At 40.4% G+C, this 17,962-nt stretch overlaps 1 protein-coding gene across 2 annotated transcripts; it reads left to right on the forward strand.

The window, feature by feature from the left end:
- Window positions 1-3,680: 3,680 nt before the first annotated feature.
- cldn19 (claudin 19) lies at window positions 3,681-16,998 on the forward strand. Of its 2 annotated transcripts, none has more exons than XM_085272920.1 (5): window positions 3,681-4,461; window positions 10,585-10,749; window positions 11,389-11,473; window positions 12,653-12,799; window positions 14,882-16,998. In XM_085272920.1, the coding sequence occupies exons 1-5, from the start codon at window positions 4,239-4,241 to the stop codon at window positions 14,916-14,918; spliced, it is 657 nt and encodes a 218-aa protein (XP_085129046.1). In that variant the 5' UTR covers window positions 3,681-4,238; the 3' UTR covers window positions 14,919-16,998. The 2 variants fall into 2 exon arrangements, with proteins under 2 accessions (XP_085129046.1, XP_085129045.1); XM_085272919.1 differs by having other exon boundaries at window positions 3,683-4,461; window positions 15,373-16,998.
- Window positions 16,999-17,962: the final 964 nt, after the last annotated feature.

Genomic DNA, 17,962 nt, shown 5'->3' on the forward strand with positions numbered 1-17,962 from the left:
ATCAGCTCAGCTGACTCTTAAGCTCAGCTTAGAGCTGTAGAAGTTTGTGGAGAGGGAGAGAGGTGGCGAGGACAGAGAGACTGATGGCACCCACTGAACCATGTATCCTCTGTTGAGGATGGAGGCAGGAAGGAGAGGGTACAGATGGAGAGACATTAAGGTGATGTGGGATAAGCAGAATGGAAGGTAAATGGAAGAAGAGCATGGCCAAATGAAGAGTGTCTTCCATTCCTCCCAATCCAGTCAGTCAGTGAGATGAGGGTTAACCACAGTGAGTTTAAGAAACAGCAGCACGAAAAGAATTCAATGTTTAAGACTGTGGAACATTCATTCAAAATGCTCCCATAAACCTCTCACAGGGTGTAAAGGGGGTGTCTTTTTAGGGTGTAGACACCCAAAATGACATAATCAGTGTAATTAGGCCATCAGTCAACAGGCCTGTCTCTACTGCATTGTCACTGTTGATTCTTTGTGTATCACAGCACTTGAAACTGCTGTCTGCTTTGTGGAGAAGACGGCCTGTTCAACTCCTAATGAGGAGAGCCAACAGTCTCTTCAGGGATACTTGAGTTTGCCCAGAGGAGCTCTCCTTGGGGCATAAGCATACATTATTCATTTGTGTGCTTAGTTAGCATTCATTCAGGCACCACCCTCTCATGTGGGCTCTGAGTAAAAACCATTAACAGGAAAGGTTTGACATTCTGTAATTACAGAGTACTGGAGAGGACTACAGGCTCTCTGGGAATACTTCTAATTCATGCACAAGCTCGCTTCCCAAGTATTCCCAGTTTTGTATTATTTTCTTGACATGTAACTTTCCTTTATGTGACATCAAAGAGAGTCTGCTTCACTGAACAATGACTTTTCTCAAATACAGTAATCCATGACCTGCCCGTTGATTTGCCTAATTCTCCTCCAATACTGTTTACATGTCCACATGTGCTTCACACAGCAATGGTAACACTGGCTAATCTGATTGGCCCCTGATGTTTTAATTGTGTGTGCGTGGGTTGTTAACCACGTTTGGTGGTTTCGTGTTTAGGGAGAGTCGCATCAAAGAGGTAAGAGCAGAGAGCAGTGAAGGGGTCTGTCCACAGTGATGAGGGCTAGAGGTCATACTGATGGTACAGGGATCCTGAGGTGAAATAAGACTGGGTAATGGACTTTGTTTGTTTCGCAACACATTCACTAATATCAGCATAATCTCATGTTTTAATAATTTATTTCTTAGAGCAGCTCACGAGTGTTTCAACCTGCAGTGAAAGGACATGACTGATGCAGAAAAATCAACTACCAGTGGTCTTTGTTCCATCTAGTTCTTCGGCTACACTCGTGCATCATTACATGAAATAGCACTGATATCTTAAAAACACAAAATAACTCAATTAAGCTAAAAAACTGTATAGCCTTAAGAAAGTCAACAGTGACAGTAACAGTTGCACAAAAAGCTTTAATTTTCTTGGAAGTATTGAACTCTAAAGTAAACGGTCATGTGGTCAGAGTCTAGATTTACCGTGCTGCAGAATGATCAGTGCATTGCGGTAAGGTAAGAAAGGTTGTAATGCACCCATCATGCCTTCACATTTACGGTACAAAGGCAGTATTATGGTCTGGGGTATTTTTTCAAAAAATGAGGTCAGGTGACTACTTGAATATACTGAATTACTAGGTTTTTTTTCATTAATGGTATATATATATAAAAGCTGATAAAAGCTAATGGCAGCCGATACCAGGACATTATGCACAAGAACAGTGAGCTCAGGGACACCAGGCTCAGTCCACTCCTGTGCATCCTCCTCACCTACAACTGCATCCACTTCCAGAGCAATGCCTCTATCATCAAGTTCACTGTTGCTATGCTTATTATTCTTTACTTTTAGTTTATCTAAACTAGTTAGTTTATTTTAGTTTAGCAGTTTATAAGACAATAAACTTCTTGATTGATTTGTTGGTCAATATTCCAGAATGACACTGCCATGAGTAGTTCAGGGACCATGGGACATAACGGCTCCAGACTCATTCAGCATCTTTGGGATGTGCTAGAGAAGAATTAATGCAGACATGTGACTTTCGCATCATCACTACAAGCTCGTGACAAAATACATGGACAGAAATACATGTTGTGAACTAATGGACACAATGTCATGGTAAATGCGTGCGGTAATAAAAGCTAAAGACAGTCCATATATATTTGAGTCCGTGACATTTTTTTCATTTGTTTTGACTGTGTAGTGAATATGCTGGTGTATTATCCTCTGCTTAAACATGTACTTGGCACACTGTTGTGAATTCTCAAAGCAATATGTTTTAAATTCAAACAATGCTCAGCCGACTTTCAGTTTTATTTGTACTTCTGTAACCTCACCAGCAACAGTCTTTTGTTATGACTCAAAATCAGAAGGGTCTTCAAAGCCTCACTAAAGCCCCCTCTTTACCACCCCACTACACATGACCCTGAGCACTTGTTTTGCCTCTCTTTCATCTCTTCTTGCCTCTCGACCTCTGGGTCACCTCTGTGCTCGAACCAGAACTCGCCCTCATATGTGAAACCTCTCATTAAAACACACAACAATCACAGTCATGTACGCACAGCCAGATCTACACAAACAGCGATGATAAGAAGTGGGGAAGGTTGTAGCTCTCCATGTAAGGGTCTGTGCAGGTGTTCAGAAAAGGTCAGTGGTTTTAGTTAGGTCACATGCATGTTCACATGTTTTTGATGTTGTTGTTGCTCAAGTTCAAGTCTGACTTGGTAGGAGAGGTAGACGTGACAGACAAAAAGACAAGCTGGAGAGCATGTGAAGAAAAGGCAATTTTCATTAAACTACTCTTTGTTCTTTGGTGTCCACCCCAAAACAACTTTGAGGATACTGACCAGAACATGTTTACTATGTAGACAGTGCATGTGTGTGTGTGTGTGTGTGTGAGTGTGAGAGCAGGGTGGGGGTGAGACATGTCTCTTATAGATGTGAGAAACTGGCCGTGTCTCTCAGTGTGTCGACACTCTAATTGGCAGAATAGAATTATTGAGTGAACTGAAGCTAATTTGATGAGGCGAGTTGAAGGACAGCTGATAGGGCATGCAGCTATGGGAAAAACGGGTTCCTGCACTCTCCACACACACACACAAAGGGCCGGAGTGTGTCTTCCATTTACAGCTGGTAAGGATGTACAGTTGGCTGAACTCTCTCGCGCTCTCTTTCTCTCTCTTCATTTGTTGGGGTTGCCATGGTGATAAGGGGAGGCTTGCCTTGGCGGCCCATAATTTGCAGAGAGCCTGTCTGGATGTGACATGCTCTTTACAGGCTCGGCATTGTTTGGAGCTGATTTATGTACATTTGTTGCGCTTCATCACAACCTTCCCCACACCTCCAACGGAGGGGGTAGACTTTGAAAGAATCAGCACATGTACCATGCGCTGATTCTTTGGAATTCCCCGGTTGGATTAGCACAGTCTTATAAGAATTGCCTAATTCTGTCTCCACCTATGGTGCTTTCCCTCCAAAGCCAGATCTTTTTGCTTTTCCTTTCCCTCTCTGTTTGAAACGGCTCTTACTCTCCTCTATCAACCCTTTCCTCCTCCCTCCCAGTAGGCGTTGCTACAACACAGTCCAATCAGAAACCAACCCATTTATTCATCCCTCCATGGTCAGCTTGTTGTGTCCACATGTTTCTTTTTTCTTTTTTCCCATTTTTTCCTTCTACCCCTCATTGTGCCACATGAGCCTGGAGTAGATAGAAAGACTGTAGTGGAGCGAAAGTTAGCAAGCAACCGAGAGAAAGACAGAGAGAGAGAGACTGGAGGAAGTCATGCAGAGTGTGAGGCAGCCCAGCGGCAATGCTTGATGAACTGAACTGCTGACCAGTTCTTTCTTCACTTTGACTGAACCTCACAGGGATCAAGAAATCAGACGAGAGATTCCTGATCTGAAGAGATCAGCTCGTTGTCTTCACTGAGGGGCAGAAAAACCAGGCAAGGACGTGGAGAGGAAAAAGAGAGCATTAGAGACAAGGAGACAGAGGAGAGTTCTACAAATGCGAATTGGAGCAGAGGAGCACAAGGAGATGCTCAGAGGGACCAGATAGTGGCAAGAAAAGCAAGACAAGTAGCAAGTGTGCCCACAGAGACCGCTCAAAGAAAGGGCGACGCATTAGGAGGAGTTAGAAGCTGTTGCGAGTCAAGCAGGGAGAGAAAGAACAAGACAAGACAGAAAACAGAGAGACAGTGTTAGAGAAGAATGGCTAACTCAGGTCTACAGTTGTTGGGTTACTTTCTGGCGTTGGGTGGCTGGATTGGCATCATCTCCACAACTGCCTTGCCCCAGTGGAAGCAGTCATCGTACGCCGGCGATGCCATCATCACGGCTGTGGGTCTGTACGAGGGGCTGTGGATGAGCTGTGCCTCACAGAGTACGGGACAGGTGCAGTGCAAGATCTTTGACTCCATGCTCTCGCTGGACAGTGAGTACCACATTTGAATTTGCTCCTAAAACCCAAGGATCTCTAACTTGTAGCAGTGCCCTTTTCCTACTCACTGTGATGTCCTTGTCTTTAAAGAAATCCATGTTAGGTATCACTTCTGTTTGGAGTGCAGGTTCATTGTAAAGGATTTTCAGGTTTGATTCTGTTGGATGTGAAGTTACTGTGAAGTTATATTCAATGTACAATTACTCAGATGACGAAGAGTAAAATTCAATTAAACTGCTAATGTGCTGATAAACTTTTTTCACTTTTCAATCACACTCCTTCCTTTCTTTCAAACTACTTTCCTTCTTTTATTTTATATTTTTAATTACCGTAACATTTGTCAACCTTTTGTTCTGCTTTGTTATACAAAATTTTCCCAAGAAACATCTTTTGTGGTACACTACACATGTATTATAGTTATTATATACTACGGTACACAGTTATTATAGTATGGCCCATTCATGTGTGCCGACTCTTGCCATTAATCAGCAGCAAAAACAGAAGAAAAACAACTCCCTGAGTGCTAAATGCTAACTGGGATGCAATAAACATGCAAGCTATAAATCTTACTTCAAATGCTGCTGTTCACATCTTTATTACAGCTTAGTTTCTTTATTAGAACTCCAAAACACCATGCGTAGAGTGTGATGAGTAGGAGGGGGTTCGGAATGTGGGGTTCGGACGTAAATTAGCTCAGAATACGAGTCTCCTGTCATCTCCAATCTGTGAGCTGGACCTAGTGAGTCATAATTAAAGGCACACAGATTATATGAATCCATCCATCTACTGTCTGCTTAAATTATCCTATTAGAGATTCTAATGAAAGACTAGCGGGTGTTAAGGGGGGGAGGCTTGGTCAGAAGGCACTTTCACAATACAATTCATTTGTTTTTCTCTGTGGTTACTGCTGTGGCACGCTTTCCTTGGAACAACAAATGAGGCACTTTGCAAACATTTTGGCGGTTCTGTGAGTCCTCCTATCAACACACTTTCTGATGGCGATCGTTGTGATGGGGCGTCCGAGCTGATCTCCCATCTCCTTTGGTTCCTTGCAGCAATAAGAACAGTGTATTGTCTTTGGGCATGAATAGAGGCTGTTAGGAGAAGAAAAGGGTAGTTGTTGAGCTAAAGTCCAGAGATATTCCCAGAATGTGCTCTATCGTCCCCACACGAGCACATTGTTCCACTTGTCCGTTAACCTCTTAACATCCATCGAGTCTCCTCGAATTATTGTTGGATTTTGCTAGATGGACAATTATTCCGAAACTAGAAGATGTTACCTTTCAAATAAAGACTACACAGTCATTTGGCATGACAGATTTTATGTTCCAAGCTTTTCCATTTAAATCATATAAACAGGTGATACATTTATAAAACTCTATAGATGTTAACAAATTACCAGAAATTCATCTAGAAAACAGGGGGCAGGGTTAGGACTAGGATAACATACCCAATTGTTACAGAATAAAACATTCTTGAACAATCTCTGCTTTGTTTAGATTTTCCCCCCAGACACATTACGAAACAGAACTGATTTAATCACATGTCCCGGATCAGGTCGGAATCTCAGGTATTGGTTTGATCAGGCACAAATAGGTCTGAAGGAGCTCCTCTCGCCTGGGTATGTTCGCAGCAGGAGCAGCATGTGACGGCGGGTATAATTGTTCACTAGACTGTGCTGATGTGGCCAAGCAAATGTGGTGGAAAGTGCTGCAGGTTTACTGAGCATTTTGCTCAAGAAGAAGACAGTGGTCAAAATAACAGATGGCTGTTATTTGCCAGATGAGGTGAAGGAGGATGGTGGTGCTGAAAGGACAGCTCTTTGCATCCAGTAAAATCTGAGCGTGACATTGACCTGCCTCTGCCAATCTGTGTGTCGCACTAAATAGCAACCTCTTGCACATTTGACATAAAAGGCATAGATGTTTCCTGTGGATGCCAGACATTCATGTAAAAGGTTAAGCCTGCTTTATAAATCGAACTTGACAATGAGTTTCTGAAGACACTATTCATAGTAAAATAGTTTCTATTATACAATACATCTTGAAATGTATGCACATTTGGTCAGTCAAACCTACTTTATCTATGGCCAGTTAGGTAGAAATGTTCTTGTATTAGATTCTTGTATTTCTTTTAAGATCAAAGCCAACAACGTGTCCCTCCAAACTATTTGACATTTATACCCATCTGTCAGTCTTTGTCCCCATGCTTTGCCTACTCCACGATTCTTGACCTATGTCTTTAAAAACACAAATACATGTGTTGTAAAAAGGCTAAAATGTCCATAATAAAACTGTCAGTCAGGACACTAGTTTGACATCCAGGTGGGAGCTACTTTCCTTTTCACTTTCTGTTTGTGTAAGTTCTGGTAAGCCACAAAGTCAGCTCAGCTCGGTAGCGATTCTGGCAAATCAGCTGATTACTACATCAGCCCACATCAGCTGATGGCTCAGCTGATACCATTCTACACATCCATTTGGAAAATCCTATGAGAGCTGCTTCAACCTAACACACCCCCAACTGGTCGTGGCAGATGGCCCCGCACGTCCCTGAGCCTGGTTCTGCCGGAGGTTTCCTCCTTTTAAACTGTTTTTCCTTCCCACTGTCATCAAAGTGATTGCTCATAGGTGGCTGTCTGATAGTTGGGGTTTCTCTGTATTATTGTAGGGTATTTACCTTACAATAATAAGCAACTTAAGACATCTGTTATTGGGATCTGGTGCTATATAAATACAATTGAATGGAACGGAATTAAAATTCTGCAAAGCAAGCTACTTTGCAACCCACCTCCATGCTAGCTCTTCTTTTGATACTTTATCTGACTTACTCACAAGGGTTGTCATTGATGCCTCCTCTGATCTGAGCTGGGGTCTTGCTTCTGCCCTTCACACCTTATGCTTAACTTGTATGCACATTTAAGGGTGGTATCAGATAAGTCATGCAGATGTAATTAGCAGTTGTCTTAAGCTACAGTAATCTATACTGAGTAAAAAATATCATGGTTTACACAGGTTCACACTGTTTAGAATAAAAAACAAGCTGAGAGTCAGACATGGTAAAAATGGTTTTATAGGACAAATATTTCAAATATTTAGTATGCATCCAAAACAGCCAATGAGGGTTTGCAGTGTGTGTGGACTCACACAGACACTAATATTGATATTTACCTACAACAAATGCTTCAAATGCTGTGTGAATTGCACAGCATTCACACAGCATTGTGTGAATGCTGTAGGCATTCACACTATTGAGTTGGCTTTGACAAGTTAATATGGGTCCTTTAACTGGTATACACTGAAAAGAAATGACTAAAGGGTCAAGAGAAACAGAAGTTTATTCTTTGAGTTGAAATTGCATTGGAGGACTAAACTGTAAGTGTAAGGCACCGAGCAGGCAGAGAGCCAGTCTGTACAAAATAGACTCAAGTGACCTCACAATGGGACCTTACAGAGCCTACACACACACACACACACACACACACACACACACACACACACACACACACACACACACACACTGAAAGGTTGTGGCTGGTACTGCCAATCTTAGCAGTGGAAAAAGAGAACCTAGTGGGTGGGTGAGCCAGCCTTCAACCAACTCTCTTTCTCACTTTCAATCCCTTCTTCTAGTCTCACCAAGGAAAACCGGTCAGTGGAGTCATTAGCCTAAACCCCCACACACCAGGAATGTCTACAGTGAATGAAAAACAACAGCAAAAAATTTCCAAATCCCTCTCTCTGGAAGACCATTCAGATACTCCATCAAAAGGAGCAATGGAGCCATAAATCAGACTTCAAAGATTGTTCCCCCTTCAAGTCCCTTCAGATCAGCTTTTGAAATGCTGCTTCACTGCCGCACCATGAATGATGGTGTGTGTATTTCTGTCACAATGACAAACGGTGACTTTAGCTTCCATCTCAGGCTGATACTAGACTGTACAGAACTCAGAGAATCGGATATTGGTAAAAATCATAGAAGCACTGCAGCAAAGAAAAAAATTAATACCTTGTTTTGGGAAAAGACATTTATTTAATCAGATCTGACTGGCAATTTTAAACATGCACTTTTTTTAGTCCCAAAGATCAATGCCCTGAAAGACAGTGTTGGCTGCTGAGTGGCAAAAGTTGCTCGTAGGAGGAATTAGTTTTTTGCTACTTGAGTCACAGAGCAAGGAACATCTCTACTTGAGCATTTGTTAACAGTAGAACAAGTCAACAAACACTTTTTCTGACACAGTTCTTGAAATCCTTACTACACACCAAACTATTCAGTAAGAACTTACAATGTTAACCACAGTGTAATAAGGGCACATTTAAAATGTCAATGTTAATGTTACTGTTAAGAAATACTGAAATGATAACTGATAATATTTACAAGTCATTATTAAAGTTCTACATTATGTTTATCTATAACATTATAGTTTGTATAATAAAAAAATAGAATTAATTTTAACATGTGGTATATTGTATTGTATTGTGTATCGTACTGCAGCTGATTCACTTCAGTTTTATTTATAGAGCGACAAATCACAGCAACAGTTGCCTTAATGTGCTAGAGATTATGACAATTATATAACAATTAAATCCTTGCATTTACATTTTTTTATGCTATACCATAATCAACAATTTTATGATAAAGGTTTAATTTCTGACCTGTTCTCATTCCTGGGGGATCAAATATTGATGCTTTAGGCACGTGCGCTTTGAAGATTCAGTGTCAGTGCTGTGGGAATAGTGAGACCAACACCCCTGACTTTGGCCGTATGGTGAACCAAAGCAAGTCAAGACTGTCTAAGAATAAAAGGAAACTAAATACTTAGTAAACATTTACAAACCAATATCGTCAGCAGACACTTTACAGCTACCACCAGACAATGTCCTCACATGTACCACTGACCTACTATTATAAATTACCATTATATTGTTGGTGCACAATAAAAAAAACTACCAAGTTATTATTTAGTAATAACCAACAGTGCTCCTTCTTCTTCTTCTTCTTCTTCTTCTTCTTCTTCTTTTTACCTAGTAACATCCACAATGTTTTCAGGAGATAAATAAAATGATATATTTCAAAGGTCCTGGAATATAATGAGTGCATAATGGGATTTTTTTTAATGTGTCCTGGAGCTGTAAAAGCTAACAAAGGGGCAACACTAAAAAAATGAGTTTGCTGACTCTATTGAATTGTTTTCTGTTCAGCGTGTTTCCTGGGACATGCAAACACAACACCGGCTGCCGTTTTTTGAAAGTGATGCCTGTGATCTTGGCTGTGAAACCTCTATGAGAAATCCCCCTGTTTACTTTAATTACCATATTTGTCAGCTTTGTCAGATATCACAATCGAGATGCTGGAATGTTTTCTACCGCTGCTGGGATTTCAACAACCCCCTCGCTTGCTGTAAATAAGGCACGCTCCATCAGTATTTTGACGGTATTATTAGGCGCTCAGCATTGCTTTGCCTTTAACGTGTCTTTGAGTGGCTGTTGTTGAGGCAGTACACTCACATCGCTGTGGTGACGGCCCCGCGAAAACAATCTTTCTTTGTGACAAAGCCACACTAATCCCACTGTTTGAAACATGTAAAGTGGGGCCTCCTACAGTCAGTGTGAGCCAGAGAGAGACTTTCATCTCAGTCTGTTCCACCTACAGTCAATGTGTCTGTGCTCATATTGTGCTCTTACACATATGTGAGTAAATATGTGTAAATATGTTCCTCCCACTAAGTTATGTGTGTGCTGAGGCCTGTGTGGGTAGAGGATTCGATTTTAGAGACGGCAAAACCACAGTGGAACGATGTGGAGAAGATTTGAAGGATCATTTACGGTTCCAGAGTTTGGCCAGTAAAGTCACCTCTGGAACTACCCTGCTTGGAAAAGTAGGACAGTGGTGGACTCTCCCTAATGATCTGTCTGTCACAAATGCATGTGGTCTCCCATCAACCCTGCATGGCATGTATAGCTTCATTCCCCTCAGTTTTCACTTTCATGTTTAGAAATATTTGTGTCTTTCCAAATGATGGGCTGAAAGACTCTTTTCTTTTCTGTTTTCTCATCTCCTCACCACTTCTACATCCTCTACTTCATGTTTTATCTCTTTCCTCCCCTCTTTTTTCTCTAGTCCACATCCAGACATGCCGGGCCCTTATGGTGGTGTCAGTACTGCTGGGCTTTATTGGGATCATTGTCAGCGTGGTGGGCATGAAGTGTACCAAGGTGGGAGATAACAACCCAGCCACCAAGTCCCGCATCGCTATGACTGGAGGAGCACTCTTTCTGCTTGCAGGTGCAACTGTTGTTTTGCTTCATTTACCAGCATAAAAAGACGCTGTATTTCTGGCATTCAATGCATTTAGCAAGAGTGGTCTGGCATTTTTCTTGCAGTAGGGGTCTTCTGGGTAATTAGAGTCCCTGCTGTAAACAGGAAGTGGTCATTTTCGAGGCATTAGCTCTTGACCTCAGACCACAATCCCAAGGAAAGAAATTAAACTAAACAAGTATTTACTAAGCCAAGCCATTGGTGTTGTTGTAGCAACAGAATTAATTAGTGTAGTAAACTGACAGATAAGATAAAATAAAACGTTAGGAAAAAAATGACAGAAATTTCTGTGTATGTAAGCTGTGTATGTGCATCTCTCTCCACACACACACACCTTCATTCCAGTCTTTCCTTCAGGTGAATACCTAAGAACCTGTAGCTATCCGTTGTTTCAACCTCCTCACCCATGAGACATTTCCTGGGCTTAGTTGTATTTTTTTCCCCTAGAAGAAAAAAATTCCTTTGTCTCACTGACATTCAGAAAGAGGTGATTTCTGCCAGACCACTCTGCAAAGCACCTTGCCCGCTCCCTCTACTCCAGTTCCTGTAGTGTCATCAGAAAAGTTCTGCAGGTAGCATGGTCCTCACCTGTTTCTCCCTCCACAGGTTTATGCACACTGGTTTCTGTGTCCTGGTATGCCACTCAGGTGTCCTATCAGTTCTTTAACCCAAACACACCACCCAATGCCAGGTATGTGAATCATATTGTGATACACTCCTTTCTGTTTGAGCTGAGGGTTTAATCTCTTCATTAAAGAGCAAAAAACACCATAATCAAGTTGCGACTGCTACAATACTGTCAGTGTATTCAAAACCTGGAAGTATCAGATCTCGAATAAATATCACAATATCATATAATGAGATTGCAATGTTTGCAATAGTTTAATATTTCTTTAAAATGTTGTTGAAAAGAAAAAATGCAGAGGTGGGAAACACTAAATAGCCTGAATAAAAGATACCTGACAGTGATACTGTTTTCATTGGTCTAACACTGTTTTCAGTTATCACGCTGTTGTATTTGTGCTCAGTCTTCTTATTTTTTTGTTTGTTTGTATATTTGAAAATGTCATATTTTAGACTAGTCAAGAGGTTTTGTTGTACATAGAAGAAACAGGCATAAGTAAGCAGACTTCATCTCAAAGGTTTGAGGGACAATTAACATGATGTGATAAACTGGAACTACAGCCAGTGACAAAGATTCTGCAGTCAAATTACTGTTAAACTTAACGTGTTCTGTTTACAAAAACCACCTAGATGTGGCAAATAAAAATAATTAGGACTAGTTGCAGACACAACTGTTTTCAGCTGCTAATATCTGTATGACATATACGTCTAAAACAGCTAATGTTACTGGTTGCTGTTAAAAAGATGAGTTTAGCTGTAAACTGTAGTTATTACTAAAATAGTCAACATCTGTCGCCAATAGTTGCTAATAATGGCTGAAAAATATGACCAGTTGGTGATACAAATCACAAATAAACAATAATAGCTAGTTAGCTGCAAACATTTGGTTGGTAAGGAAAAACCATTGATTAATTTAGCAACATCATTTCCAAATATTTGATAATTTTGGCTTAGAAATATGATCAATGTACGATGCTAATAGTTTCCAGTTATGAAAAAAAAGGAAAAACAAATCATTTAATACTAGTAGTTGTTACTTTTATCAAGTATTACAGCTGTAAAGCTCCTCTTATGACTAATGTGTATGCTAATGGTTAGTCTTCAATATCTAATAATTAAAATAATAAAATTTTTATCCATTTTTTATCGCCCACGCTTCAATATCCATTTATCCTTTATTTTGTGTATGTCTTTTTATGTCAGCATTTACACCTTATGCCTTGTTTATGCCTTGTTTCCTGTGCAGGTATGAGTTTGGCTCAGCCTTGTTTGTCGGATGGGCAGCAGCCAGTCTGACTGTTCTGGGTGGCTCTTTGCTGTGCTGCTCCTGCTCCAAAGAAGATATGCGAGGACAGCAATATTACCGCCAATCACAGCCTTCCACAGCAAGGGAGTACGTGTAAACCCCAACCCCTTCCAGCAGTCACCCAAACAGAGAGCAGAGGACACGCTTGGCACCACCCTCTTTTTTCCCCTTGTAAATCTAACAAAAAGACTATCATGCATACACACATGCAATCATTTAGCTCAAAGACACTTCTTATCTTACACAGCAATACACGACATATGAAGTTGTACATATATGAGCATATTATCTACCAGTAGGATGTATGTGGCTATGAACCTAAAGAAGTACAAACTTATACGTAGAAAGTGTTAAGCTTGTATTGTGAGTTGACATCTCCTGCTTGTCATGATTTAATGTACTTTAAGAGGTAAGTACAGCGATACGATGAACACAAATTTAAGCACGGTACAGAAAAACATCGTTTGGAGCAAATTACACTGCAAATTAAAGGGCATTTCTTATCTGAGGAAGTACTGCAAAACTTGCTGAACTTTTACTAGCATGTCCTGTGCTTCCTGGTTGGAGCTGCATTGGTGTTTTACCTCCAAATTGCCACGTATGTTCACAGTCTACTGTTGCAGTTACGTGTGTAAGGGGACAAGGCCTGACCCTGTGTGCAAATGAGAAAAAAAGGATTTAATTTTGTAACTCACAGAGTTTAGAGCTCTAAACCACCAAACCTTTTCTATCTTTATATAGAATTCAAAACAAAACAAAGAATTTCTATGTTCTTAATTTATTTATTTAAGCTGTCGAGTGTTATTCAAACAAACATAATGAATGACAGTAAAGAAGCAGGCGTGTCTGGTGTCCTCCTAAGTGAGGAAGCCCCTGGACAACCATCTTATTAACAGCTGAGAAAATTTCTCACATATGGTAAAACTACACAGTCCTTTTTTACACCACAAGGACTTGATGAAGATCGCACATGCAGACACAATCTGAACTGCAGCAGTGGAGGGTGAATTGTTAGTTAAAGGTGTCTGTTTAGATGTGTAATGAGTATGACTGCTGCTGATTATCGCTCTTCCATTATACTTAACACGAGGAGAAAGAGGAGACTGTCATCGACACATATCATCACGCTCCATTTACTAACACCATCATTCCAGATTCATACACTCCCTCATCTCATAAGCTGTTGTATAACTAAACCAGTGCCTAAGATCTAAGCTATTCACACACATGAATAATCTTACTGATGTCAGCATACTATTATCTTTATATAATTTAGCATGATGAAGTGTTATATTTAACTCCACTGTTTGGTTGATTGCATATAGAAAAAACAGGTGGTCTTCAACCCACCGACTACTCATTGAAGGTGAGGCACAATAGATACTTGCAACTATTGCCACATTAGACCCTTTAAAACTCAGCTGCTGCTAAATTGGCTCTTGAGTTCTCCCTTCATGCTCCCACATCACTTTGCCCCCATTTATGTTTCTAAAAGAGTTGGTCCATCACTGTTCCACATAAAAAAGCCATTAACTTTTCTTAGAATAGGTCCCAGTTGCCCCATTTCCCAGTTACATGGCTTCTCTTCTTAGAAGAGACTTATTTGTGGAGAGCTCTATTATTCTCAAACTTGGCAGGTGGACGGTGAAGGTCTATAGGAAATTCTTTGTACTTGTACTAAATAAAATGAGATGTCAATGGGATGTCAAGCATCTCTGCTCTGCTGTCGTAGCGACTGTGACATCTCCCCATTTCTATATGACTGGAAATGAGCAACTAGGCCTATAAAGCCAACAGACAAGTGTTTACAGAGGTCAAGTCTGAAAGCCCTTTTCCCAGACACCTCTATGGAGGGAAGACTTTTATTTTTTTGCAGCTTCGAGTATGTCTCTTGTGGCAGAGAATGCAGGATTAAGGCAGTTCCACATCACCCCAGACAACAGTATAGCTGTTCATTGACTCTATATGTTTCTGCCCACCTTTATTAGTCATTCTGTAGGGTAAATGTTCTATTTTAACCCGAACAGTGCTAGCCAGCTTCCATGTAACACTGATTCTGAAACCTGTCGGCTAACATCTCAGTCATCCCTCTGGCTCTCTAACATGGTGGGAATCTGAGAGTTCTTGATGTGTCTTATCCTGACTGTCTTCTTCTCTCCTCTAATTCAGGGCAGAGTTGTTGAGTGAAACTAGTTTCCCTGACTGATCAGCCCCCGCCTTTTTATCGAGGACTTTCCGACTCTCCCACCACTGTCTCCCCATCCCCCCTTCATTTCCTGTTACCTCTTTACCTTCCAATTTGGACCTCTTGTAGATGATTTCCTTTTTCTCAATAATACATCTGCACCTTATCACTTTTAATGGGAACCAAGGTGTACTGTCTTCTTCCGACCCCCTCTCCGTCTCTGAGCCGTCTCTGTAAATATGGACTCATGTGGTCAGACGTTTTCTTTAAGAAATAAGATATCAACCCTCTGCTACACCTCCTGTTCCCCCTTCTGTCCAAATATTGGTGCAAAGTTAACAATAAACTGAAACATACTGTTGTGCTGATTCGTAGTTTCACTTACAGCCTATGACCTCTGGGTGTTTTTGTAAATGTGAGGTTTTTTTCTTGTCGCTGTGACTGAAACGTGTCTTTTTTCCCTTTTGAATTGCAGACCAAATGTTAAAAGTACCCCACCAGAGAAAAGGGAGCAGTACTTGTAGTTTGGGAGAGTCTTCTGGCCCTACCATGGTTTAAATTCTGTCAACAGACAAAACCCTTTCACTGAGAAATTCAAAACAGACAAGAATGAATTTATGAACAGCAAACACTCAAGCATATTGCAACAACATATATTAATCTTTGTTGAGATTAATGAAATTGTTTGGGGAAATGTTTTATGAATTAGATGTACTTAGGGGGTTTGACATCCTCATCTGTGTTGTTGACTTTGGGAGAGACAGTCATTCAGGGTATGTTTTCTATAACATGTTAAAAAACCCAGGTGTATATACCACCAACTTTACTCCTTTTTTTTTTTACTACATATAATGTTTTACTACAGTGCCTTATAACACATGTTTGCACACATGTATGTGAATTCTCTGTTTTCCATCCCATCTGAGGGATGTGTGTCCACAGCTACTCTGCTAGGACTTGTGTTTCCCTTTGTTTCTATTGTTGGAGTTCCAAAAACGAATGTGAAGCTACTCTACAGTACCACTTATGAACAAAAAGGACAAATACATGATAGATCTGCCACGTGTTGCCTTATGCCACTGTAAACTCTGTGCCTGTTTCCAAGTAGTCTGGGCTGAGGATATACCAAGTGCATCCATTGTGTATCGTCAGGTGCCAATATGATTTTGTGTGAATGGAAGAGTCGTCGTATTATTGACTCTTAAGGACGTACTGTATTGTGTGCTGTCTCCTGTACTAAGGAATGCCAGTTTGCTGAGAGTTAAAATGCCTGCATTTATTTACCATGCCTTTCTTTTTCTCTAATATTTACCTCCTTCATGTCGTGTATCATCTCATTTACCTGTATACCCGTCTGTTTCCTTTAGAATGAAGTAAACAGAGATGGAAAAATGGATTTGGCTATGACTCAGTACTTTATCAGTTTTTTCCCTACTTTTCACCCTTGCCTGACTTTTTGCCCACTCCCCCCACTCATTCCTCCATTCCAGCTCAAATCCTTCTTTTGCACCCTGTTGTTCAATAATTGCAGATGTGGAATTCCACTTCTGCTCCACTGGACTGAAGCCTTGTTGGCGCTGTGCTGAGCAAGTTAACCTTGCGAGTCCACCTTTGTGAAGTTTAGCCAAAGCTCACGCAAGATTTTGAGTCTCTGCGCTAGAATATCCAAATGGCAGCCTTCCAAAGTGTGTCTCTTTCAACCAAATCACCAAAAAGGAACGCTAACAATTCAATTCAATTCAATTCAATTCAATGTCATTTATACAGCGCCAAACACCAACATTGGGAAGGAAAAACACCCTTTTAACAGGAAGAAACCTCCGGCAGAACCAGGCTCAGGGAGGGGCGGGGCCATCTGCTGCGACCGGTTGGGGAGAGAGAAGGAAGACAGGATAAAAGACTTGCTGTGGAGAGACAGAGATTAATAACACGTATGATTCAATGCAGAGAGGTCTAACAATCAGTCATTATCTGGATGATGGAGTATCTGCAAGGAGCCAGCATGGTATGGTAAACTTATAGAAAGATTATGGTTTTCAGTACTGAAAAATTGTTACGCTTTTTTGGTCGTTAATAATAAAAAGTCAATCTGTGAATGTAATGGTGGTGATCAGACAACATTAAATCCTGTGTGCTTCATGCCCATCCACCATCCCAACCTCCACCTCATCTGCAGTTCTTGTACTGGCCCCAAAGGATGGCTTTGGATATTACTCGTGACCAGTGAAGTCATTCACAGAGGTAACAGAGGAGAGCTAAACTGTGTAATAGCCTTTGTTCATGTTTTGGTCAATCGTGTTTTCTTGCCAAGCTGCATAGGGTAAAAAGAGGAAACCCTTGGCAGAAGAGACTGAAAAATATAAATCCGATGAAAGAAAAGGTAAATCAACAATACCTTGATCTGATTTTTGTTAAGAACAAAAGCATTTTTCTAACTTAACACACCAGTTAAAACTAATTCTCCATTGAGAAGACTGTGGAGATGTCCAATACAATCTACTGCTGAAAAATTAAATATCCAACTCTTGTGATCTAAAAAAGTCAAGGTTTGATTAGGTTTAATTAAATTAAATAACTTTAAGTTTAGGCAGAGATCCTTAATTGGCCTCAAACAGAATATGAGGTAACTGTTTAACAGAAGAAATTGTTACAAAGAGAGGATTTTTCATACAATTGCAGTCATTCAGAATAATATGATACCTTTACATTTCAATATAAAAGTACCAATTATCAAAACAATTTATTTTATGTCCAGTTCTGTAAGCATGGATTTCAAAGAGTCTAATACCTTCTCTGATTAAAATACTAGTAAACTATACTCCATATATATTGGGACCAAAATTCAGTTTAACTATCAGCTAACTTGACAAGTTTACGTGCAAAACAAAGACAACTTATTTAGAATACTAAATACTAAGAGCTAATAGAATACAAAACTTTCTCTCACCAAAAGAAGAAACTTCTTGGACTCTACTGATAGTCAGATATTTTTTTAAAAATCTCCCTAAAGCTGCTGTCAGCAATGGTGACAGAGAAGTTCAGCTCAGTAACTCCAAAAAGCAGAG

This window comes from Mchenga conophoros, linkage group LG5 (assembly GCF_057382185.1).
Source record: "Mchenga conophoros isolate Kocher_MC1m ecotype Shallow Benthic linkage group LG5, M_conophoros_male_GT1.1, whole genome shotgun sequence".
In the NCBI taxonomy this organism is placed as follows: Eukaryota; Metazoa; Chordata; class Actinopteri; order Cichliformes; family Cichlidae; genus Mchenga; species Mchenga conophoros.